The sequence below is a fragment of the Sylvia atricapilla genome, chromosome 6 (genome assembly GCF_009819655.1).
Source record: "Sylvia atricapilla isolate bSylAtr1 chromosome 6, bSylAtr1.pri, whole genome shotgun sequence".
NCBI classification, from domain to species: domain Eukaryota; kingdom Metazoa; phylum Chordata; class Aves; order Passeriformes; family Sylviidae; genus Sylvia; species Sylvia atricapilla.
In genome coordinates, this window is record NC_089145.1 from 27,679,101 (window position 1) to 27,705,781 (window position 26,681).

Consider the following 26,681-nt stretch of genomic DNA (forward strand, 5'->3'; position numbering starts at 1 on the left):
GATGCTAAGAGCCTCAGGAAGGCATCAAGGCTGCCAGAGGGCTTTCCCCAACACAGAGAGGTGGGATCTCGAGGCCTCATGTCTGTTCCCAGCCGACCTGCTTTGAGCCAGTGCCCAGCCATGGGCATTGCGGAGCTGTGAGGGGGATGCTCTCCCTCTGTGATGCTGGCTACAGTAACACTTCTGCCTCAGGCAGCTCAGCCTAATGGGCTGAGCTGGGAGCAAATGAGCAGGAAGTCGTTGACAAAGATGGTGCCAAGACATGCTAATATTCTACAGGAATACCCCACAGCTGGTACAGACAGATCCAAAAGATCCCCAAAGCACCTGGATGATAACTTCATGATACAGGTACTAAGGGTGCCAACTAGGAAAGATGCCTCCCTTGATCTGTTGCTTGTCAACAGAAATAATTTCCTTTTATTACAAGGTAACCCACCTAGTTGATCAAAGGAAGCCAGTTGATGTAATCTTTATAGATTTCAGTAAAGCTTTTGATACTGCTTCTCACAGGATCCTTCTGGACAAAATGTTCATCACACAGCTGTATAAACACATCATATGATGGATGAGCAACTGGCTCACGGGCCAGGTGCAAAGGGTTGTAGTGAATGGGGTGACATCAGACTGCTGACTGGTTACTAGTGGGGTTCCCCAGGGCTCCATTTTAGGGCCAATTCTTGTCAACATCTTCAAAAACTACTTGGATGCAGGACTCACAGGCATACTGAGTAAGTTTGCTGATGATACTACACTGGGAGGAGCTGTTGACTCCCTTGAAGACAGAGAGGTCTTGCAGAGAGAACAGGACAAATCACAGGGCTGGGCAATCACCCATAGATGAAATTTTGACTAAGACAAGTGCCAGATTCTGCATCCAGGATGGGGCAACCCTGGATGTACAGACAGATTGGGTGACAAGAGGCTGGAGTGTCAAAGATCGAATGCTCTTTGGAGCTCTAAAATCAACTCTTCCTACTTAAAAAACCAAACGAACACAAAACCAAATTATAATGCAGTGCCTGTGCAGCAGTGATGCAAATGATGAACATGAGATGCTACAGTGCAAAATTATAAATCATATTTTAAAAGATTTAGTCTTCAGATTATTCAGGGTGTTTTTTACTTGACAAAAGAAATAAGCTTTGATGAATATGCCACTGTCCAATTGATTAGCTTCAGTAATGATAGCCTTGTGATCAAAATTTTATCAGAACATGGTAACTTTTATCTTCTATGGATACTACAGCTTCCTTAGAAAGCACACCTGTCACTATCTCTTGTAGGAGAAAAAACACAGAAAGCTTTCAACAAAATACTAGACATTTTGCAGATCTCATTTGTTAAAAAGTGTGGTTTCCCATCAGTCTAACTTATTCAGGAAATAGGAATGAAACTTACTGAATAGTTAGGGCAATAGTTAGGGCATGAAAGGAAAACTCATCAGAAATCATTCACTCAGTGATTGACAACCATTTTGGCATCAGCCAGCAAACAACTGAGTTTGCTGGCTGATGCCAAAAAAACCCCAAAATAAAACACTGAGAGAGACAATCCTATCCACAATAAGATAGGTTCAAAAGTAACCTTTCTATGCAATACCACACAACACCCCACAATAATTGGATGTAAAACCTTCCAAACATGAGAAACATGAGTTGCTGTTCTCATCAGTCTATGCTATTTTTTTTTGCTTACGAGTATACTTAGCATATTACATTAACCAACTTCTCAAAGTTTCCTGTCAGTTTTATTATTCATTCCTAGGTGAGAGTTAGTCTGCAATCCTGGCCATACTGTGGAGGTATCTACATGGAGAAAATTCTTACAGTGCAAGTGGCCTTGCAATGGAGCTGAATCCTGATACTCTTCTGGCAAAGCACCCGGTCACCAAACAGGAATTAAATGAACAAAGACCTAATTGCTTAGTTTTATAGCTCTGCAGGACCAAAATATAATTTTCTTCTCTGCATGTGGTACTGAATCATACATCAAAAATATCCAAGCTCATCAGTTCACACCACACTCAAAACAATTCCATGGGAAGCTAGCATGCAGTTTGAGAGATTTAACCACACAGGGAAAAAAAAAGAAAGCCAAAGAAAACATGCAAATGTATATATTTATAGCAATGGGTATGCATGGAAAGCCTGAAAGCTTTTTGTTGTCCTCTTTGCCTTTTCTTATAGAATGTTCTAAAGCCAAATCCATGGCGCTTTCAGGTGCAAATACATAAGAGACAAAAGAGCTGTGTATTTCTCCTGGAACAGGCAGGATAAAAAAAGGTATTCATTGACCATTCAGAGTATTCACACAAACCAGGCCCTACAGCTTGTCCAATCTAGAACTCCACCTAGAGCCTCTTGTGGAGATGTTTACTCACTGCCCAGCACAGCTTTCAGCAACAGTGATTTCCGGCTATTTATGGTAGTAAAAGTAAACTGGTAGTCTATGTAATTCTTTGTTTTAAAGCAAAACCCTTCCTTTTCACCTCACTCCCAGAAGTTACATTAATAGTGACTCCAATGTTGTAACTGAGATATATCAAACATACAATACTCACCTATCAAACTTAACATGTAAGAATTATTTATGAGCCAGGATTTACAGTTATTGAAGCTATCTTCTGCCTTTTTTAAAAACAACACACTGATTAAAGTCAGGAAATTTAAATCCTGGAAGAAACTGTTGGGTGTTTTTGCAAAATAAACCTTAATTAAAATACAAGTTAGAATCTGCCCAGTAAATAATACCCTAAAAATTACGTTGACTTAAAAAAAGCCAAAGAATGCTAGATAACAATGAAGAAAATCTATGCATGGAACAAAGAGGCAGATGTAGTCACCCAATAATATGAGTTGGTTATTTTTCTACTGGTTGGAATGGCATTGAATTAAAGCAACAGGTTCAAAGTAATGGCTGTCAATCTACACTCAAAGATTTGTGCCTACACATTGCTATTGATTATCGTTGTGCTTTTATATATTGTTGCTTTTGCACTACCGCGAAGTTAAAACTGGCTTGTCAAAGGGTCAGATCCCCACATGCTCCTCAGGGGGATGTGGCTTCCCAGGCACAGCAGGAGCAGAGCCGCTCTGCTGTGCATCTGATGCCTTGCAGCCCACAGGAATGCTGGAGGAAGGGCAGAAACAAAGCAAGAGGTGTGAAAAAACAAAACTGTGTTGGTAGATCCTTCACCACACAACTCCCAGGTTGCTATGAAGTGAAGACAGGAGAGATGAAGTATTGCAGCTTGACTGCAGTCTGCTCAACACTCCTATCCAAAAAAACAAAGCTACACAGTTCTTATAATTAATCTCTGCTCCTTTGCTGTGTCATTCAGATCTGGAAACAACCTTCTGTAATAAAGCTGTGCTTTTGAAGATGAGATGAATGCAGAAAAGCATTAATCATTCATCCCTATGTATTTCTACAGGCATTGAAACATTGTTGACTTTTCTTTTTAATGCTTTATTCATTAGCCACAAAATTCCATCAGCTAAATGCTGCGTTTCAGAATAAAACTGCAGTCAGCAACAAGACCCTTCTTAATATCTAATATTTTTTGTTATTGTAGCTGAATTACCAATTCATCTAAACACTGGAATTCAACAGGTAATTTGTCATGCAATCTATCTCTATTCCAGCTTTTAGTCTCGACTGAAAAGGCCTAAAAGCAAATTTTGGTAGGGAAAAATACTAAGCAATTTTTAATAGCTCTGCCTTGTTCCAGGCTCATACCTCTCATTTGTTGCTTTCTAGTCCAGCAATTTTTATATCATGTTTGTCAATAAGAATAATTGAATTTTTGTGTTCTAATTTCTGCCCACATGGCTCGAAGATTGCCTTGGGTTTACTTTCCCTTCTGACATCATCTCTGATGTCCAGAAAATGTAGACAAGCCACTGCAGAATGATGGATCATTTGGTGATTTGGGTGATTTTTCATTATAGTTTCCTTGGCTACAGGAATATCCAAGCAGCATAATTATTTAAGTTTCTGATTTATCATAGCTTCACTTGACAGATGCAGAGGTTCAAATACAAGGACAAGCAGGACCAGGAAGGACCTTCACAATTCTAATGTACGGAAGTTTAAGTTCTCATAATATTCTGGGCTTTAGCACTTAAGAAACCTTTTTATTGACTGAAATATTACTAAAGCATCAGGATGGGCTTTGTAAGTGTTTCAGTGGCCTAAGCTAAATTTTAATGCACCCCATGCTGTAATGAGCATTTCCTCCAGTATTTTTCGTCTCAGGTGCAACTACTTTCTAGTGCTGTCATATGAAAGAACGTAGTTATGAATAGTGGCCAATTTTGGTAATTTTTAACGATGATCAACTTTGTTTAACCATTTAGGATTTCTCCCATAGTGCAAGCACACATTTTTATGGGATATTTAAGCTCCATGTGATGTAAAAGCATGTTTTGGAGATGAGGAGTCCTGAAGAGGACGGAGAATTATGAATGACACACATGGAAGTAGCATCAACAGCCAGCTATGAAAACCATCCTTCATCTCCAAGCCCAGAGTAGCTGTCAAGTCACACATATCCCAGTATTGGGGCTGGGTTTATGCCACACAGCACAGAAGGACCACTGCTATGGAACAAGCAGGACACAAAACACACCACATGCACTGCCCCTGAGCTGGGAGAGCACAATACAGAGACAGCAGTTGTGAGGAAGGTGAGCAGCTGCATGATGTGTAGCTTGGCTGCAGCAGAGGGCAGTGATACACAAACACCAGCAGTTCTCGCTCTGCACAGCACCTACAAATGAACAAACCTGTCCTTGGCTATTTCCAGCATGCACCACTTACCACTCTTAGGCTTATTCTTAACAAAACTTGCACACTATTTACATGTATTTGGGTGTAACGCATGTGCAGACGCACAGAGAGATATATTAAATATCCACTGTTTAAAATGTTAAACATTTTAAAATGTTAATTGTGATTGCTTTCTCTTATTTCTTTGATGACTATTCGATTAATCTGCTATCCCCCTTGTCCTCTGAAATCAAATCCTTTAAGGTTTTGCTTCACAAGGTGTTGCTTTGCATCTTTGCAACAGGCACAAAATTACTACGCTTCAGGGAGGTGGTTTTCATCTTCTCCTCTCTCACCCCTCTCACCATTTAAAAGGTAGGAAGCTGGATGCAGTTAAGGAAAAAAAGAGAGGGAGGAGGGAGCTGAGGATGAAGACAGCACAAGAGTTTGACTCCTTAACTGGGTTAATTTGTTTCCTGGCAGGCAAGCAGAGAACTTAAGAGAAAGCTACAGAAAAAAAAAAATAATTGCAAGACATAGACTATTCATGTAATTGCTGACATGTCTAATGCTGTGTGATTCATGGCAGCTTTGAAATACTAGACTTCTCATTGAGGGATGGAGGGATTATATTTCCACTGGGTGCAGTTTGAAGAGATGCATAAAAGAAGGAAATGTAAGTTGTTATGAAGAAGCCCAGACTTGACTTGAATTAGTTTAAATGCACCTTGCTCAGAACAATTGATTTTTTTATGAGAAATAAATGGATTTGTTTGCCCAACCTGTATTTGGCAAGCCAGTTTCTGCCAAGCAATTGCTAAACTGTTAAATTTACTGTGCAGCATCTGCTCTTTAGAAATGTGGAAAACCATCAAAACTTATATAGTATGCATATATAAACATATGTCAATTTTAACCCATGAGCATGTTCTTCATATCCTTCACAAATCTGTAAACACTCAGTATTAGTTTGGATATTGATTTAAATTTTGGAAATTTTTTTTGTCTGTTAGTGGTTTTTTGTTTGCTTGTTTTAACTACATAGACTAATTCACGATTAGCAGAAGATTGAACTTGGTTTAGTTTTGGGACCATCTACATCTATTAACTGCCTGAAACAAAGTCAGTACCATGTTTCAAGTGTCCTATTTTTCAAAGCAGAACTACAGAGGAAAGACAAAATATCTAGAACAAAACTATCCAAATGCTGAGGGAAATCTGTATCAGACTTAGTCCTGCAGTGAAAACCCTGTGTTAAGGTGATGCAAATAGCTGGGCAGACAGCCTGGGGAAGCCAATCTATTGGTAGTCAGCTCATGGAGGCTTTGGTCCCATTGACAGTAGTTTCTGTAAGGCACCAAGGCAAGTCCTACCCTTAAAAAGAAGCATTAAGAAAGCAAACATTGGGACCAAGCATTCAGCCTTGCAGCCTGCTCTCTGGGTGATGGGTGCTGGCTCTTGCCACCATGCCTCAACAATCTTTTTTTTGTATAGCTCACCTGAAGAGGGGCCTTTCAAACTCTGGACATGAGGAACTTATTCTCCCTTGGGCCTCTGGCTGCCCTGTCTGGATAAGAGATGTGCTTGAGTTCCTCTGAAGGGAAATGGCAACAAACACTCTCAGACTGGCCCCAAGGGAAATAATTTCTCAATGAGTATATAAAGTTCTCCAGCAGAACTTGTCTGTTTTGAACTACATCATCAGGGAACATTATCAATAATAAAGTCTCTCTTTCACAATGCTGTGGGATTTCCATACTTCAGCCAAATGCATTTTCTTTGAGTAAGTGACATTCTGATGTGTTCTGGGACAACTCCATGGGCACTTGCCAAGACCCATGCTGGCTTCTTCAGACAGAAACACACAGCAATTTAAACTTGGTTTAGCTCATGAGTCTCAAGTAGTGACAGGCCATCTGGCACATTTCAGTAAAACTAGCACTTTCTGCTGAGAGAGGTCCAGGGCTTATATAAGACAAACAGGGCAGGACAGGAGTGAAATGCACTGGCAGGACTGTGTGCACTAAGCTTGCGTGGCAGCACTCAATCCAAGCCAGCACAGCCAGGACGTAACTCATCAATCCACCCACAGCCACGGAGGCAGCGCTGGGAGCAGAGCAGGAAGACAAGGGAGTGCTGGGATGAGGGTCAGGAGCAGTGCAGAAGCAAGGGACTGGCCATGGGACTGCTGCTTGGAAGGAGGAGGTATCATTCAAAATGGAGCTGTGGGGACAGCCACACTTGAGGTCAGGGGGTACGGATCAGAATGAAGCTGTAGCAAAACCTTTTGGGAGGAGGGCAGACTAGTGCAAAGACTTAAGACTGCATGTGTCCCCCTTGGATTACGATAGCAAAAATGCTGATACACAGGATCAGACAGTACACAAAAGAGGAGAACCTGCAATGAAGTTGGGAATGTGGGGCAAACTGGGAAGTGTAAAGGAGGCTTTTTGTACTGGAAAGCTCTGCTGTTGCAGCACTGACTCCTCTCTGACTTGTTTTGGCAATGTTTTATAAGATCAAATCTGAACCAGTGGGAGAAAAAAATGTATGTGTTTGGTCCTCCTACCAAAAGTGAGGTTAGTTTTAAGATGCAATTATATGAAAAAAAGATGAGAAATCCAGTTTTGTTGCTGGTTGGTATAATGAGATGTTCCTACAAGAGTCTGATGACTGGGAAAATAGAATTAGCAATTCATCTACAGAAACAAAAGCTTTAGTGAGATTTTTTTTTTCTCACTAGAAGAGAAATGTGCAACTCCATTTATTGCAGCAGTTGCCATTACATGCATTGGCTGACAACCCATTCTGGGCACAGATCACAGCACCACTCAAAATCTGCCCTCAGGCATTTTTTTCCATATTCCATACTCTAAACTTTACATTGGACAATGTCTGACACATGCACACAGGTGCCACACAGACTGGTCCCATCCTACTTTCATTCTCTATGGCTTGCCTGTGAAAGTGAAGACCTAACCAAGAAGATAATGGTGAGATGTGTCCTCCTTTGACTGACCTACTTCCAGCCAAAAGACTGGGAAGGAGATACACAAATCTACTTCCAAAGCAGACTGAAATATGTCTTTGGCACAGCATCCCTGCATACACTCATCAGACATTAAAAAAAAGTTTTTTCATCCTTTTTCCCAGATTTCTGTTGTCAAGAGAGGACCATTATTGATAACTCCCTGAGGCTTCTTCTCCTTGTGTTACCCAATACCTCATTCACACCTACGGCATCAGGACAGATGAAAGCAAAACAGAGACAAGCAGTTCTTTCCCTGGTATTCAAACTTTAAATCAAACACCCACTTCACTGTACTATAAACAGAGCTGCCTGTTTGGAGCACCAAGGCACTCATGTAATATTTCTTTTCCTTTAAGATTTTATATTTCTCCTGTGAGAAGCAATTACAATAGAAGTGTCAAGCAAAAATAAATCCCTGTTAATCACAGTCACTGTGATCCTGCCAAGAAAATCACATCTCAGCGTTGCTGTTCCATTTTTCAGGTAGAAATAAAAAGTGTGTGAGAATGCCATGGTCTAGAATTGAGCTCTTCCCAAGAGGAGGTACAAAGTTTTTGAAAATACACATTTTTCTGCTGTCTTCATGACATTGTGTGGAATTAGACAAACACTAAAACTGACTATCCAGTGACCTTAAGAGTAATTCTGGTTGGAAGAATTTTCTCAAGGTTGTCTAGTCCAACCTTCACGTAAAGCAAGGCCAAATGCACAGTTAGGTTCAGATTGCTCAGTTCAGCCGGGCCCAGGCGTTTCTGAACAGCTGCAAATCACTAGTTCCACAGCTCCCCCAGGACACTAGCCTCATGCTCACCTGCTTTGACCATAAATAACTTTCTCCCTATATGTAAATCTAGTTGGATTTCTTTTCCTGCAATGTGTGTAGATTGTCTTTGGTACTTTCAACATGGACTCCTGAGAAAAGATCTGACCTTGTCTTTGTAGCTTCTCATTCCCTTCGGCTTTTCCTTCCCCACACTGAACAAACCCAGTGTCCTCGGCTTCCATTCAAATTTAGTTGCTCCTGCCTCTTCACCTATCTATCACAATCAATCACTGATAACATACATACACACATTTGTTTTGGTCTGCAAACAGGCAAGTCCATGCATCTGAAAGGAAAAATAACAAATGGAGAAAACTATGGGCTCTCCACTGGGCTGTTACTTTCCCATAATTTTTAAATGCAGAGGCTTCATGAACTGTCCATGTGTCACAAGGGAGCTGCCTTCAAATCACCTGAAGGAAATGGTACTGAGCTTGTTCCCCTCCAAAAATGAGAATTTCTATCAGCTTTGGAGAGAGATTTTGTTCCTATTCTATCTTCATCTTTTCACAATTCCCTGTGTTGTGAAAACCAGCCATTTCAAGACTATGCAATTGCAGGTGCTGTTCCAGAACTGAGGGCAAGGGAACAGTTTCCATCATGCCAGAGAGCTGTCAACCATGGTTTAAAAATGCTGTGAGGTCTCCTATTTCCTTCTGAGTAACATGCAGTGGCTTGGTGACTAGATCAATTACCTTTTTAATGCTATTAATTTTAACCAGAAGATCAGAAAGCTGTTTTAGCTGAGTTGATCTTTAGACACCCAGTCTCTGTAATACAGACTTGTGCTTATGAAATGAGTTTTCAAATCAGATAAATAGTTATTTTCCCCAGGAACCTTCAGGAACACTACTAGTGAGTCAGTGAAAATAGGTACCAGAAACCCAAGTACAAATCCTCTGTACAATTTACATCATCCTAAATAAACTCATCATGTATTAACGGCAGAGGTCTTTGTTACATTGGAAAATACTCTGTCTGGAAATACACAGAGCAGTGATTTTGTACTCTGATTCCCTGTTTCTGCACCGTCCACACTTTTGTACACAGAGCTTTAACAAAGCAGCACACATGCATAAAAGGTATTTCACATTCCTCTACCTGTGATCAAAGTCCAGTAAGAATATTTGGGTATGAGCAAGGAAACAATTTCAACTTTCTTTCCTGACCACTCACCTAAGATTGTCCTACCCCTGTCATAGGGAACGACTCTGACTGGTGATATTCTGATAGCCACAAAAACTATGTAACATGTTTTAATAACTCACCCCAAAGAAATATAAATGCTTGTTTACTAAAACAGAACTAAGGAATCTTTGCTCAATACTTCAGCCTGTAACTGAACAACATATAGAAAAATTAAGCAGAGGGGGGATTTTTTTTTCCTCACATCCCTTCTTTTTTTGTGGCATTACTATGTTTGTTTAGAGCCAGCAAGTACCAGCTCACATTCTCTTCCCTGCCAACTGCAGTTCTTACCGGTGACCACGCTGGGGATTTTGGACAGAAAGCTCTTGACAGTCCGGATGGGAACTCCACCTGTTTTGTCATCTTGCATTCTTGTAACGATATCTTCAATCTGTCAAAAGAAAGCAAAGACTTTGGTTTATGCAAAATGGTGACTTTAACACATATACCATGAGTGCTTTGCAGCCCTGCTGGTAAAATGGGTTTAAAATATTGTGTATTACTGCACAAATATGGAGGTAGAGACACTACTACCTCCCAAATTTAAACTCTGAGATCAGAAACCATGAGACAACATAGACTAGCTTTGAAGACAGAGGTTGGATACTGAAAATCCAGCTGCAACTGTGTTTTTGCTCATCAGGGGTGATAGAAAGGTGATGTTTGCTCCACAGATGAACTGGATTGCACTTCTGGAAGTTTAAGGATGTTCACATCCAGTCCACTTTCCCCTCTGCTCCCACATTCATTTGAATTCTCAATACTGTAACCTTGGGAGAACATTCATTTTCCAAAGGGTCCCAGACAGTCACCAACCTCCTACGGCTTGAGAAGAGTCCAAGATGGAACAGCTGCAGGAGGACCTCCCCTGCCTCGTTTTCTTGGCTAAAATGCTACATGTCCCATGGTCAGCACACAAAGTAAATAACCAAAAGTGAAATTATTATAGAGGAAAACTCCTTGGATTTTCCAAATCAAGCTACCTTTTAGTTCACAGGCACACACATAATCTACCACATAAAGATACACAATCAACTTCAAAAGCCATGGCAATCAGAGGATCCAGTTATCAGGGGAAGGAGCTTAATCCTCCTCCCGATTACCCTGAAATGAGAAGGGATTTTTGTTCCTTTTAAGGCTACTTGCCAAGCATTTACTTTAAGGCAACGCCAGGGAGAACAAAAAAGCTGAACATAAGCACAATGCAGAAATTCAGTATCTCCAAAACCTCCTTTCAAGTTAATAAGGTCTCAAAAGCCCAACGAAAATAAACCCAAAGCTGTTGTCTCTGTTAGCTCAAGCAGTCAACAGCACAGCCCCACCCGCTGTTGTTGACAGGTGGCCAAGGGCAGCAGACAGAGAGCACAGCCCTGATTTTACCTGAAGATCTCCCCCTCACACATGCTACAAAACAGAACCGCAGTGGAGAGGTTACATGATGGGAGCACAGCCCCTCTCTCTCCTAAAGGCAGCCTAAGAACTCAACATGCTCTCCTCATCTCTGGGAAGCCACTTCATTTACATACGTAAGTAAGTTTTTTTCACAGATTTAACACCTACATTTCAAAACAAGTTTAATTTCAAGTCTTCCCGAGGTGGTAAGACAATCTCCCTGCCAACTTCAGGCACTGAATTTGATCACTATGTTTTTAACCTCAGGTTACCACTTAACTAAACTGTTCACACCTTGTTTATATATTACTTTTAATTTAACACATCCCGAACAAATTCTCAGTGGGAATGAAATCACAAAGATGAAAATATCCTGACATTTTCAATATATTACATGAGCTTTGGGCACTTAGACAGTTAATTTGTGATAGAATAATGATACTTTCCCCAAAAATGAATCACTGTGAAAATTAATACCACTTTTCTGTTTTGCCAGAGCCTTATGCAAAGTTGTTTGCTCATTAAAGCATTGGGCTTTTTTTTCCAGCCTGAGGATATTTGGAGAAATAACTGCTCACCTCTGTTACATGGAGTGGTAAGTGCTCTGCTAAAGAGTGGACAAAAAGCACTTCATTTTGTTGAGAGGAGCTGGACAGCATCACTTGTTACCAACCCAGACCTACAAGGCTACAGCACTCCAACATCAGACCCACTGGGCAACAGGGCAGCTCAGTCCCCTGCGAAGCATAGAATAAGAGTCACAAAATCTCAGAATGGGTCAGGGCAAAAGAGATCACTGTGGGTCATCTGGTCCAACCTCCCTGCTCAAGCAGGGTCATCTTAGAGCACATGGCACAGGATTGCATCCAGGTTCTTGAATATCTCCACTGAGGCAGACTCCACAACCTCTCTGGGCAACCTGTTCCAGTGCTCAGTCTCCCACACAGTAAAAATGCTTTTCCTCATGTTCAGGTGGAACTTCCCGTCCATCAGTTTCTGCATATTGCCTCTTATCCTATTGCTTGGCACCACTGAAAAGAGCCTGACTCCATTCTGAGTCTTGGACTTCATCCAAAAAGGTCAGCCAGACTAAGAACTGTGTCTGCAAGACAATGAAAAACCTTCTGTGTTACCAGCTACTTATGTGTCTTTGTATGTATTGTAGCTGACATCAGAGAAAGATTTTTCATGCATATTAGGAGGAAACTACTCTGAAATGTGCTACGAGTATCCCATGTCTCCAGGAACACTTCAAGGCTTCAAGAATCATAAGAATAATAATTTTTCCATTTTTCTATTTATATGACAAGCTCAAAATGAAAAATGAGCTAAAATAATTACTTCAATGCAGGAAAATAAACTTTTTACTCTTTTGCTCACTATAAGCTAAAGGAACACCAGCATGATTTATGTAATTAATACTACAAGAAAAGTTAAATTTCAAGTGAAATAAAACTTTAACTATCTTAGAAAGAAAGATATATTGTTTTTTAGCTAAACTATTCCCTGTTTCAGTCAATCAAGCAGGCACTGGTGTCTCAAATGGGGCCATTAATTTCAGTTACAATTACAAATATCTACTGCATTTTTAAATAAAAAAGAAACAAAGCTACCCTAGAGATAACTCCTTCCCAAAAGGCTCCTTCTTACTCTTGTCTTCTAGCCTAACTACACTACTGGCACTTACTGCTCTCATTATTTCAAATTGTTGGATGTTTCTTTTCTCCTTCTCTTTCTACTCAAATGCCATACCTCCATTCTCTCCTCTCCTCTCAACTAGTCCAGACATGAATACACATGTCATCCTCCTACAGCATGCCCAGAATTTTCAGTCTGCTGCGTAAGAGCCCACAGGATTTACAAGCCTCTGGTTGTACATACTCTTTCCATTCCCAACATGTTTTTCTTGTGCTCTCCAGCAAATTTCTACCCTGCTCGAAGAGGACAGCATGGCATACTCAAAGAAACATTTGATTATAATTTTATCCTTTCTTAAAATTATAATTACGTTTTAATTAAAATATTAAAAACCTGTATCTAGCAATGTTTCCAGGTTTTGGTCAGTTCACTACAAAGAGAAGATGTGACCCTTTACACCAGCCTTTGTTTTGCACCCACCCGATGCTTGCAGATATTACTACCCTGGATCCAAATTCCTGCTGAGCTATGGGAATATTTCACAAAACAAGTGCTACAGTGACAAAGCAGAGAAAAAAACAATCATTAGAGCTTCAAGCATGGAGAAAAGCAAAGAGGGAACATGAAGTGTGAAGGTCACTTTAATCAAAGCTTTTAATCTTAACTTTCAAGAGAGTTACCTAGACACTGGAGTGTTCCTGACTTTCCTTGAGCTTCTGCCTATCATTTAATACCCCATAGGCTTCCCTCTCTGCACACAGGGAATGAGAGTCCTTGGACAGCTCATTCCATCAGGCTAGGAAGCAGAAAAAACGTGCAACAAAGCATTCCTTATTTATCTCTCCTAAATGAGCAAGCTTCAGCAAACTAATTTCTGCCCCAAAAAAAATCCATGGTAAGAACGTGGTAAAACTTCTTGGTTTTTTCCTATGATGGGGGTGACTGCTATTTCAATCTAGTCTGATTTTGTAAAGGGAATTGTTATTCTTCCATCCAAGTGGATTCTGGGTCAGTATCCCCACAAGAAAGCCAGAGGAATGCATGCTGTCACTGTTAGCTACACTCCTTAATGTATGCCTAACAAACTGGATCTGCTTTGCCTCCTGACTGGCTGCTGACATGTCTGCTCCCTACATTTATCCAGGATGTTTTCATTCCTCATTATCCCACTCCCAATGAACTGAAAAGGGCTTCTGGCTTCAGGAACACATTAGTGGAGAGATAAACTACTGCAGGTAGTTTATGAGAGGTTACCAGCATATTCTGCTACACAGTGTGATGGAAATTTAATGCATATATTGCTAATGTTTGTTAGACCTTCTTTTCCACTCTCAGCACTTTTGCTGGCCTAGGGAGTCGGAAGACACAAAGTAGAAGACCCTGAATTTCTGTCAAGACGAAGATGTCTAAGACTGGAAGATAGGAAGTCATTTCTGTGAGGCAGAACAGAACAAAAGATTGCATTTGTTGATGCATTAGAATAACTAAGTCATAATATAACAACAAATGTAACAACCACAGCCTGGCAACTTTGGGTCAGTGTCATCCAACATCCCATTACCATTATAAGAGGGAAAACAACTCTTTGCTGTAGCTTTTCTTTCTCCCAGCACCAGGGTAAAGCAGGCACCCCTTCTGCTGCAAGTTAGCACACACAGCCTTGCTGAGCCCTGGGCAAGGCTGGCCTTGAAGGTGACACGCTGAGGGAAGGGTAAGTTACACATAGGGAAGAAAAGTTACCAGTTCCCACCTCCATAGCTCCACACCCGGACACGACCAGCAGCTAATGGAACTCCCTGGCTCAACACGCTCATTTGTAGCTCAGTGACACGTAATGATGTCAGAGGCCCTCACGGTCCCATTTTGCCATTTTATTTAGTGATTTACTGAGGAAAACAGTGCTCTTTTTCTACGATCTGAGTTAGATGTACATATCCCCTTGGACCCTGCAAGAAAGCTCCTGCTGCCTATTTCTGAATATTTCAGTACCTACCAGGTGCTTGTCTGATTACTCACAGCAGCTACTGTACCCCTGGGGCCTCCTGTCACCGGCTAACCTGTGGCAGGAGTGTCTCCAAGCATCACTCATCAGCGCCAACATTAAAGGTATGGGGTTAGAGGGAGCACTGTGCAGTTACAAAGGTCCTCTCTGACCATGCCAGTGACAGCTCTCACGCATACTGGCGGAGCTGGATGGTACACGGAGCAAAGGATCAGTCTGTTATCAGTTTGCATGATGGCAATAATTATAAACACTTTTGATCTTTTCACTAAAATACAAGTTTAAAAGAGTCTGTTTCTCACAGTGCCAACTCTTACTCCCATAAGTGCATCTGACACTATCGGTGTGCCTGTGCATTCTGCACCTGCTGACTCCTGCCACACAGCCCACGCAGGCACAGACAAGGGAAGTTAATTTGACAAGATGCCTGAAGCCAACTTGCTTCACTGGTCCAGACAATTTAACTCTGCTCAAAAAACAAAAAGAAAAAAGATTAAAAAAAAAGGGCTATACAGCTCCCTTTGGCAGCCTCAAGAGAGAAAGAACAACCTTGCCTCTGAGACAACGCTGGAAAGCGGCAGAGCAGCACTGCCAGAGAATTGTGGTGTGGCCTTCAGCAATCAGCATCATCTGCTTCTGTCCAAGTTTCCTCTCCTGTGTAACAGATAATACTGAACTGCACAGGGGTGCTGAGACTTAATTAAAAGAAGTCCAAGGATTGGGATGCCTCAGATAGCAGATGCCACACAACTACAAAAGGTATGCTCCCCATCTCTGACAACCTTTCACAGTCCCAGGAAAACCAAATGGCAGCAGAGCATGGATGGCAACTGCTTCCCACCTGACCAATGTCCAGTGACAGCTCAAGTCAGGCCACTGGTGGAACATGTGCTGATGGAACTCCTGATGGAGTTCTCTCTCCTTCTTTTTAAATTTCAGAGCTTATTTCAGATAAAGGCAGAATTTACCACATATCTCCTTAGTTTTGAGTGTGTTTCAGGGAGTGTTAACTGTGATCTTCAGATGTTTACTGGGATGGTGAAACAGAGCTAACAATGTCACCCTGAAAGCAGTAACGTGCTTTAGCACTTATGTATCTCCACTGAGAATAGGAGGGTACCAGTGAAGAAGAACCACCAAGGCATTTGTCATGATTAATTGTATGCTGCTGCTAATCCAGCCAGAGCTCCACAAAAGTGAGCATCTACTCACAAGTCATCACATGGAGGGACAGGTTTTATCACATCAATTGGATTACACAAAACAATCCTTAGGGAAAAACTGTGACACTTACTCGGCTGCTGAGGTGCAACATCAGAGTGTGGAAACCAGGCAGCAGTTTTTTGATCAGACCATGCCTCCCCTAACACAGCCTACAGTGTCAGCTCTGCACAGCACCCCCAGCTCGGGCCTGGGCTGCGTTACAAGAAAACACAGTCACGGAAAATGAGAGCCTGAGCTATTCCCCTCAGGCACTATATGCACAGTTGGAAAACAGAGTTTAATATTCAGCAGGAAAACAAAGCATAGCAAATTAATTCAGCAAACAGAGATTCTCCAAACGAGTTGAACTAATGCAATTTTCTCCCTCCCTAAAAATCAAGCTTTTTAGCCCATCAGTGTCAACAGTGAGAAGCAAAAGACATCAATGTGCCAGTGTTATGCAAACTCAATTTTTCATTAAAAACATTTTGACAGACAACTCCCGATGAGCTCAATTTCTACATGAGCTATAATTGCTTAAAAGAGGAAGCTATTTTGGCATGTTAGAAAGCTGTGTAAAAATAAAAAATAAACTCTTGCTTATTGATTGTGCTACTGTAATTAAAGTAGCAAATGCTTGGCACTCTGTTCCAATTTGCATCATAACAGAAGTGTCTTGTGAACAGTGGTGCATTTTTTCCCCATGCTCTCTACATTTATGGTAAAGATGCGACATACATGCACACAGCTTGAGAGATCTTACACCATTGAAAGAACAACTGCTCTAATTAGAAACTTCTAAGGCTAGCTTCAAAACAGACCAAATATTTACTTTTTTCCATAAGCAGAAGTGTTAAGCTTTTTAAAATAGTAGGAAAGTATCATAAATATCCAGTGAAAAGACAATATGAATTTTAAATAAAACCCCTGTGGAAACCAAGTAGCCACAGAATTGTGACAGAGGTGTGAAGAAAGTCACACTTCAAAAAAAAAAAAAAAACAAGAAAAACCCCACTTCTGCCACATAGTATTTATTGAATAGTTGTGACTTTTGTGTAACTTATGAACTATGCAAATCTATGCACAGAAAAACATACAAATGCAAAGATTATTTCAGCCAGGAAACCTGTAGGATGGAATGATCTACACACTGTTTCTCAGTGTGTGATCTGAATTGAAGGAATTACCACTCTGGGGGAAAAAAGGAAGAAGTTGGCCCTATGTCCTTTTAACAGTGCTGCTAAGGGAAGGCACTGGTGCTGGCACCATTTGGGCTCTTTGTGTCTGCCAGCTTGTGACAGAATGGAGCCTCCCAGACCATTTCTCACATGTCACCAGTCGCCTAGTACTAACTGCGTCTGGCCATGCCATCCTCAGCAAGACTTGAATGGATAATCCTGAAGAGCTCTGCAATGACTATCTGCAGAAAGAAGATTGAATCAAAACATAGCAGCAGCAGGGGTTGAAATAGGAAGAAGTAAAGTTATAACAAGAAATCTAGAGCTGCATTTTTGGTAATATATGCACCATAGTCCCCATATACTAATAAGAAGAAGTGTTTAGGGGAGCGTAGGAGTATATGCTTTCCTTTGATGTGGTTTACTGAAGTCACTGACTGCAGGGACTGACAGCATCTTGCTGCCTCGCTCCAGCCAGGGTCCGACGCACAAGCTGCCATGGAAACAGCAGAGATTTTCTCTCCTGTTGCATCACTGCACTGAATGTAAAACTATGCAGGTCTCCAGATTGCTCATACGGTGACGAATGAGGAGCGGAGCAGACGTGCTAGCACAGCCCACACGGGGCTAGTGCAGCAGGGCTGGGCGCTGTCCGTGACCCGGCAGAGCCCCTCGCACCCCGCTCCCACAGCCACACACCCGGGCCCTGGCCGGCACACCGCAGGCAGGGCACTGGGGGAAGCCCAGTAACCGAACCTCAGGAAGGCTCAAAGCAAATCTGCGACTCTGCTGCCATCCAAAATAACCCTGCACAAACTACCTGAACTCTGACAAATTCCAGAAGTAAGTTTAGTTTGAACAGCTTTGATTTTGACAGGTCTTTTTTGGGGGTTAGCTCCCACACCCTGAATTTCACTTTGAGTTCTGGCCATCAATCAATTCTTTTCATGCAGGACAAAACTATGTTGAACTTTGTGGGGGTTTTTATTCTAAAACAATTGAGAAAGCTTCTGAAATCTTAAATCTTCCAGCAACATTGGGTTGAGACTCCAATTTGTAACATTATTCAAGGACAGTTATTCAAGCCAGTTTAGAAGCAGCACATAAGAATCTTAGTATTACACTGTGGTCTGTGCCTGACCTGGCTCACTTTTCTCTGGAGTAAGAAATATAAGGCACTTCCAGACAGAAAAATGCCAGACAATGATGGGTCACTAATCTGTTACCAGGCAGGAACTTGCAGCCCCCCAAATCTTGATAAAGTGAAGAGCTAGTTAGGACTGCACCCCAATGACTTCAAACCAAATCCACAACCCTAAATGAACTCACATTCACTTTTAAAAGCTGGGAACTGGACAATATAATCAAGACCCATCATCCTACTCAGGAGCTGGAATCTCAGAGTTGTCCACCTCCCACCTCAAATGCTTCAATGCAAGGCAGGGGAGGAAAGGACTATCCAGCCACCTTCTTCCCACCAGTGACATGTGACAGTGAGCCTTTCAATGCAACAGGGTGGAAAAGGCCATCTCTGGGTCTGACAAAAATTACTTAAAAGAATGATGAGCAGAGGTAAAAAGACAAGTTGCTCCTCAGGAGTGTTTTCCCCCTTTGCTACAAAATGCAGCAGCTGCTACCTAACTGCTCTAAAGTATTTCATTAAATATATTATTTCTTGAAATGCAATACAGATGCATAAATATTAAACAGATAAGAAGTTGGGATGCAGTTGGTGGATGCTCAATCAGGGTTTTGGCATTGCTACTGCTATCTTTAAATATCTGAATAATGATGAGCATTGAATCACCTCAAACACTCAGGGAAGGCTGTGTTGTTCTCTGGGTCTCACTTTTTAAAAGGAAAATAAATTTTCTACCCCACTAACAAATCTTTAACAGAGAGCAAACTCCGCAGTTGAAGGGGGAAGAATTATCTGCTGCATTCCTGTCCTTATTCTGCATACAGGGGAAGAAAACAAAAACCCCAGTCCTAATCTAAAGTTACTATTTTCTGCCTAAAATTTTAAGGTCTGAATTTGCACTTTGATTTAGACCCCATAGCTGAAGGAAGATTTGTGTCCCTATCCTTGTGAAAAGGCAGAAAGGTATTTGTAGAGAAAAGGAGGATATATGAATCACAAGACAAGATTTTTACACTGTGGACTTCGTGATTCAATCTCAGCTTCATCAAACCACTATCGACTGCAGGCAAAATAAGATGAAACTAAGTAGGACAAACTTGAGAATATTATTATTTAACGGGAAATGCAATGTACTACCATTTTCTATTCTTTTTGCAAAGCTTTATAAGGATGTTCCTAACTTCTCCCACAGCAGTGAAGATACTTGGAGCCATGCAGGAAATAGTCAGTTATTTCCTGCATGAGACATAAGAGTTGGGGTTTGTTGTTCTCTGCAGGGAAGCTGTAGCACTGGCACCAAATCTCCACCATTACCTTTCCTAATGAATTGATGAGGGGAACTATCCAGCATATCTCTTCTTTCTATTTTGACAGGCTTCTGTGGCTTAGCTAAAATAAATTACACAGAAATATACATACTTGCTCACAAAACCAAATGTTTTTCTTCAGAACAACTACAAAGTGGGGCTTCAGGAATTCTTTTTCTACCTTTTTTTCCAAGCATTCCTCTGTGTATGCAATACTGTGACACATAATACACTGTGACAGGTCATTTCATGCATCATTTAATTCTTTGCACTGCAAAGTGCCCTGCCACAATAAAGATAAGCTACATCCCGCTTGCCCCCAAATACTGCTGAAGATGCAAAGCAGAGAAGTTTATAAATTAGAGGAAAGACAAGAAACCCTATTCACCAACATCAAAAGGTTGTATTTGGTTTCTCTTCCTCTCCTTATGATAGTGTCAACATCCAACTTCTAATATTGTCTTTACACATAAAAACATATTTTAAAAAACTTGGAAAAAAAGGCAAAGACACAGAAAAACCCACCAAAGTTTCCACTCAGGAAGAAAAGATACCACTACAAAAGAAAATGTAATTTTTTTTTTTTTCCATTTCAGAGCACATGAAAAGTAGAGGCTTTGAGAAGATTTGTCAGAGCGAAAGAATGTAGATTTAATTGTTTTTTATACCTCTAAACCCATATATTTTCTTCCAGTTGCTTTCTAGCACCTTTTAAATATATGTATTAAAAAAAGGAGAAGAGAAGAGAAGAGAAGAGAAGAGAAGAGAAGAGAAGAGAAGAGAAGAGAAGAGAAGAGAAGAGAAGAGAAGAGAAGAGAAGAGAAGAGAAGAGAAGAGAAGAGAGAAGAGAAGAGAAGAGAAGAGAAGAGAAGAGAAGAGAAGAGAAGAGAAGAGAAGAGAAGAGAAGAGAAGAGAAGAGAAGAGAAGAGAAGAGAAGAGAAGAGAATTGGTTTATGACCACAAATACATAAATGATTACCAGTGTTGGAAACACTTTTGTTTAGCCCACAGAGGCAATGATGAAGAGTTCAGCACTGTCAGACTTTCTGCACTAGCTCTGGGAAGGAGTTCCAGACAAAAAGCAGTCCCACTGCTGTCTATCCACACCATGGCTAAAAAAATCTGCAAAGTATGGATGCAATTTTCTTAGCGAGGTGGTAAGATTTGGGAAGTCAGCAATTATTAAAGAAACCTTTTTCAACTCTGCTTCACTCTCTGATGTGTTAGTGAGCAGTACTAAAACAACAAATATCAGACAAAATTTAAAATCTGAGCAGTAATCGAAACATATTGGATATTGTCTGACAAAGGTTATCTTCATTTGGCAATTCATTTATTCAAATATGCTAAATTATGCTGCTAGGAAAGTTTGCATAACATAGGGCTCACAGAGGTTCTTTAACTGAGCCACTCAAGTGCTTTGGTCCTTGACTTTGATGGCAGCTATTGCTAGAATGAAAAACCCAAACTTCACAGATTGCTCAGTAGAATGCATGCATTAAAAAAGCACATGATTCTCATAACATGATCATCAGTACAGGACTTATTAACATTTTCATGCACTGAAACTACCATTTATTATGCCAAGAATTGACTGGTGCTTTCCCTTTGGCAAAGAAAATGTTGCAAATCAAACAGTAGTTATGAGTTCTGCCACAACTCAATTACAGTCCTCACCATGGATGAAGTTATTTACTTCAGCACCAATTTTGTGATTTATTCAGTAGTTCCATTTCTGTTAGTTCTGAACTTTTTAGTAATGATATTGCTAAAACCAAAAAGATTTATAACACCTTAGAAAAAGAATAATTTTCTTTCTTCATATAAAAAGAGATATAAATTCTACTTCCCCACTCCTAAAGTTTTACTTCCAAATTCCTGCTAATAATAAATCAAAGAACACATTCCAGTAAACATGTGGCAGTTGATAAAAAGGATGCTACATCAGCTTTGTTGTCAAAGCTCAGCCTCAAACTGCTGTTTAATTCAACTCTGGCATTCAATGCAGCTACTGCACAAGTGGGGCTCTGCTCTTTTAACCCCCTATTTTTACAACACTTGTCGAAAATTCTCCAAAGGGAAGCACAGGTGTCCCAGCTCTGCAGAACACTCATGCACTTTTCTTGAGCAGAAATGGCTAAAAATGAGCCCTGCCAGAGACACTGATTTTAAAGACTTTTACCTCTTGACACCTAACCAGTATTTCTCCTGATTCGAGGGGAGGATGGGGAAGAACTACCTGTGGACTGGAAGTCAGACACTCAACAAAGAAAGGTATTGCTTACTTTTGGTACTTTATTGTTATATTCTCTCCAGGAGACTGTGTAAGAGACAAGTGAAGACACAGCTCACAACACAAAACTGCCCTGCAAGAACACAAGGCACTCTCACCTGCCTCTCCTGCCAGCAGACAACACAAAGGGCATCTCTGGCCCTGTAATGCCAACTTGCTATTTTATTCACTGAGAAAGGGCAGGACAGAATAAAAAGAGCAGACACTGCATCCTGTGGCTACAGCTTGGTGGCTCTTCCAACACGTGAACACATCAAATGAGGGAGAGTGAGCTGCCTGCAGAACAGGAAACAGCTACTCTTACCCTTTTTTATATCACTGTCATGATCTCTGTACCTATATATGGGTGGATTTTCTGCCTTTCAACTGCAGAAAGCATTTGGTCCAAAACATAAATAGTAAGTAATCCTTTTGCATGATACTCAATTATTTTTTAATGGATTTTGTGCTCAATTAGCTCTCTTTTCATGATATGGAGGGAAAACATCTAGCATAGGTAATAATACCATAAAATACTAAATTTTATTACGCAGGAACAACTGGTTCTACAACATGGTTTTGACTTCAACTCTACCTTACTTTCCCAACCAATGGCTCCTGTACTAATATACTTTGCTTGTAGAATATTTCTTGATTAAGGAAAAAAATTTTAAACACCTATATATCTCAGCTGTACATGAGTGGTTAGCCAGAATATCTTTGTCACTGCATTTTTAATGTTAATGCTTGATGCCAAAAGATAGAATTGTTAAACACATAACTGTGTTACAAGAGTTGATTTTTTAAAATTGTAGAATGGCAGCTGAGAGACAGATGTGAGATATGGTTGTAGTTCACATAGATTTAATTACTGAAACAGAATAACATACTAAAAACAACACAAATAACATGAGTTTTAAGCACCTAGAATTACAATATAAATCACAGATCACATTAAAGTTATTTACCTTTCTCATTCCATGATGGAATGAAAGTCATTTTACACAGATGGGAAATACATTTAATGGCTTTCTAAATACACTGGGATCATTGTTTTATTATACTTAAATTGTTTTCCCATTCCAGCTTTTATAAAAACACTTAGAATCCTCAGAACCATGACTTCGACTTTTAAATACAAAGGAGTTACAGGTTAGCATGCCTGACTTGTACCCCTACGCTGTTAAATCTTAGTGCCAACTCTGACACTAGTGTTTCATGGTAAATCATTAGCAAAAGAGTATAAGGGGGTTTCATTTAGCTATAAAATCCTCTTCCTACTAGTTAAGGTCACTGAAGTGTTGATTTATTCACTACTGAGGCAGATTCAAAGTCTCCCTATTCTATAATTTCCTTTTTCTAAGGTATTATCTCCCAAGTTTTTTCTCTGTTCAACTACAAAGCAACAAAATAGCATTAAAAGGTATCTAGCATGCTTTCCAGCAATTCATGTTTCAGTGCACTTACTTTTTGTAGCATTATAGCTACAGGTTGATCAAAAGAAGAACAGGAAGAAAAGTATGATAATGATTCTTGTGGATAAGGACAAACCTTGGACAAAGAAATTTATTTAGTGCATCCTTGTATCACAAAGAATAATATCTTTTTAACCATAAATTCTACCCCAAACTAAAACTATGTACTTCTGCAGGAGTGGGTTTGGTTTCTGTAACTTTTTTTTCCAACTCACATAGCAAGAAAAAACTACAACAACAACAGAACTCAAGAAACTTACTCTAGAGTATTTTTTCCTTTATGTTCCTCCCTCCTCAGCAACCTGGTTTACTCCTTTATCCATTCAGCTTCCAGATTCTGCCCCTAAGCCTCCACTACTTCCCTTCTTCATTTGTGCAGTTGTCCAAGGACTTGAGGACATGCAGCTCTTAAGGGGTAAGTGCCGTTTGTATTGAAATGTGGTGCCACATTTCACTCTCATTCATTTTTCCACACCTGAAAACTAGATAAACAGCTCAGGAACCTTCTATCTGAAACCTTTCCTGGGGAAAGAGAGGAGCACAGTAACCATGAGTCCTTTAAAGCCAAGTGTGGTAGCTCACACCAGTGCTGCAGTGGGTAACTGCTCCCTCCTGGATTGCAGCTCTGAGGTGGAAGATGTTGCTGTGACAGGAAATGGTCAGTGGAGAAAACACTCCTGCAGCACCAAAGGTGAAGCCACTCCACCCTCAGTCACAGGGAAAGAGAAGTGACTTGGGCTGCCTGTGTCCAACCTCAGGCAGCAGAAAAAGCCATGGCTGGGCTCTGAGCTCAGTGCTGCTATACACTCTGCTCACTGGATTTGTGAAGCTTACAATGCTATTAGTCTTTGTCTAGTAGCAGAGGAGAGTGGTAAAAACAAATAAGCAAAACTTTTTTGTGTGTGTCTGTCCCTTTAATTAGCTCAACACCATAAATAGATGCTTCATGTTTAAACATCTTGATTATAGAGTTCTGTGGGACTTTGTTCTTAACTTTCTAACAGAGAGCAGATAAAGATATTTAAGCTACAACCTAGCTTCGAGGAACATTTTTCATTCTGACCAGCTCCTGAAGCCAAGAAGTTGTTATATTTTTCAGGTAGATTGAGTAATGAGCTTTTCAGTAAGCTTCAGTAACTCTTCAGAGCAATTCAGTTACTCTCCTCTCTTGCCACTTGTTTTCTACAAACTGAGCCATTTCTTGCTCTGACATGATGTCACTTCTTTGTTAAGATGGAAAGACCAAATGTGGATCCTTTTATTAATGCATGAACCCTGCAACTTGCAAAAAGCCAAGAACTCTTATTTGAAGAAAAATGCCCCTCAAAGGACAGATGCACATAATTCTCACCCGTGTGAGCATGCTTGGCTAATGAGAAATATATGCATGTATGCACACATGCACTGTAAAAAAAAAAATCAAGCTTTAAATATGAATGAGCATGAATCAACTGAAATTTCTTTACTCCATCATAGCTGAATGCTGGGTCTATTCATGTTTTCACAACAAAAACTAAACACAAAGGGTATACCACCAACTACTTCTCTTCATAATTTTTAATACAGAGCATTCCTTTAGAAGTGATGTTTTATGTTCTATGTAAATGAGACTAACTAAGAAAGTAAAGAAATCCTTTGAAATAAGTAGCGTTGACAGATTTTTTCGTTACTTACTTTACCGTAAGTCAAAGTGAGTGAGCAGGACTTGGTACTTAATGCTAAAAACTTCATTAAAAAAAAAAAAAAAGCAACATGAGTGAAAAATCAACAGGAATTAGACACTATCCTCCATCTAACATGTCTCAAAACACTAGCTGTCTGAAGCACAAAGGCAGGAAACACACGACTGCATAAATCTGCTATTTATCCAGGGTAGTGGGGCAACAGAACCCTTATACCTGGCATCAACTCAGCGAGACACAGCTCTGTGTTTTTCACCTACCAGTAAGACATTCATAAGAAAATTAGTAATGGCTGAATAACTGGATAAAGAAGTAAAGAAAAAAGAAAAGGATTCTCTGCAAGCCCTCCTCAGTTTTGTACCAATATCAAGTGGCCCCTATTAATGCTAGGAAGTATGCATGAAAAGAAACAAGACCCAACAGCCTGGAGATCAGCAGCTCCGGCTCCACGCTGGCCTCTGCACCTGCTTCAGCTCAGCAGTGCACAAGAGCTCTGCGGGAGCAGGGAGGGAGAGGAGGGTGGATGGCCATCAATAATTCACGGCTGAACAGCCAGACGGAAGACCAAGGGACTGCACACTGCATGATGATTTCAAAGCTGGCGTTCTTGAGAGTGTTGTTCAGGGCTGTTAATGTGAGCATGGCCAGCAGGTATTTACTGGTGTCTTCCAGCACATAATTGAACTGCTGGAAGGGGCTTATTCTAGACTGCATCCCAGACGTGAGCAGCTCTCCAACATGCTTGCTGAGCTGGGTCAGTCTCTACAAGAAATTCAACACCAATTTGCCTCCTTTCACATTCAGGAATCAAGTTCACAATCAGAGAGGTCTGACTGCTTTCTCACATTAACATTGTTATCAGAATTAGGCTTCTGATATGTAGGCTACTGATAGGTTTTCAAGTCAGGCACCTAATGCTGCAAAATAAACAAAAAACCAAAACAATCATAGATTTCTCTGCTCATAGTCCTTATTCAGACAAAAGACTAGCCATCAACTTCCATGTATCATTTGTCTGGTCACTTCTGTTGCTATCCTGAATCCATGGAGTCAGTAACAACCTTTTCAATGTAATATCAACTTCAATATACCTGGATGCAAAGATTTGTGTCACTCAGTCGCTGCATTGTCAGCCTCTGAAATTCAGGTCACCCTGAGGGTTTAATGTTCATCTTTCTGGCATTAGGTCTTTCCCATCTTGTTTAGATTTCTGTCCTCCCCACTGCCCTGTTACCAGCAACAAGTGACTGTCACAAGCATTTTGCCTTTGCTTTCCGGATGTAGTAAGAGAGGAATTTGGATTCTCTTACTTCAGGACATGCAGCTCCTCTTTACTGGTTCCCTGGACTTCAGAGGTCACTTCCCACCTCGCTGCATCTTTACCTCCAAGTGCCTCAGTCTCCTCATGTCCTTTGTCATCCTGTTCCCCACCACACATCTGTTCCTCTGAAAGTATGACAACTTGTCTTTCTCTAGTCCCAAGCCTGGAGAGCTCTCTGGGCAGTACTAAACATGCTCAGGAGGGAGAGGCTCCAAAACCCGCTGCTTATTCAGCCTTGCTCTATATATTTGATGC

General features: G+C 40.7%; 1 protein-coding gene across 1 annotated transcript in view; it reads right to left on the bottom strand.

Annotated features, from left to right (window-relative positions):
• The window catches only part of RGS6 (regulator of G protein signaling 6), a 258,978-nt gene that overhangs the window by 91,021 nt on the left and 141,276 nt on the right, over positions 1-26,681 (bottom strand). The window contains exon 3 of the mRNA XM_066321314.1: positions 10,107-10,206. Within this exon, the coding sequence (XP_066177411.1) occupies positions 10,107-10,206 (100 nt within the window). The remainder of the gene's footprint in view (positions 1-10,106; positions 10,207-26,681) is intronic.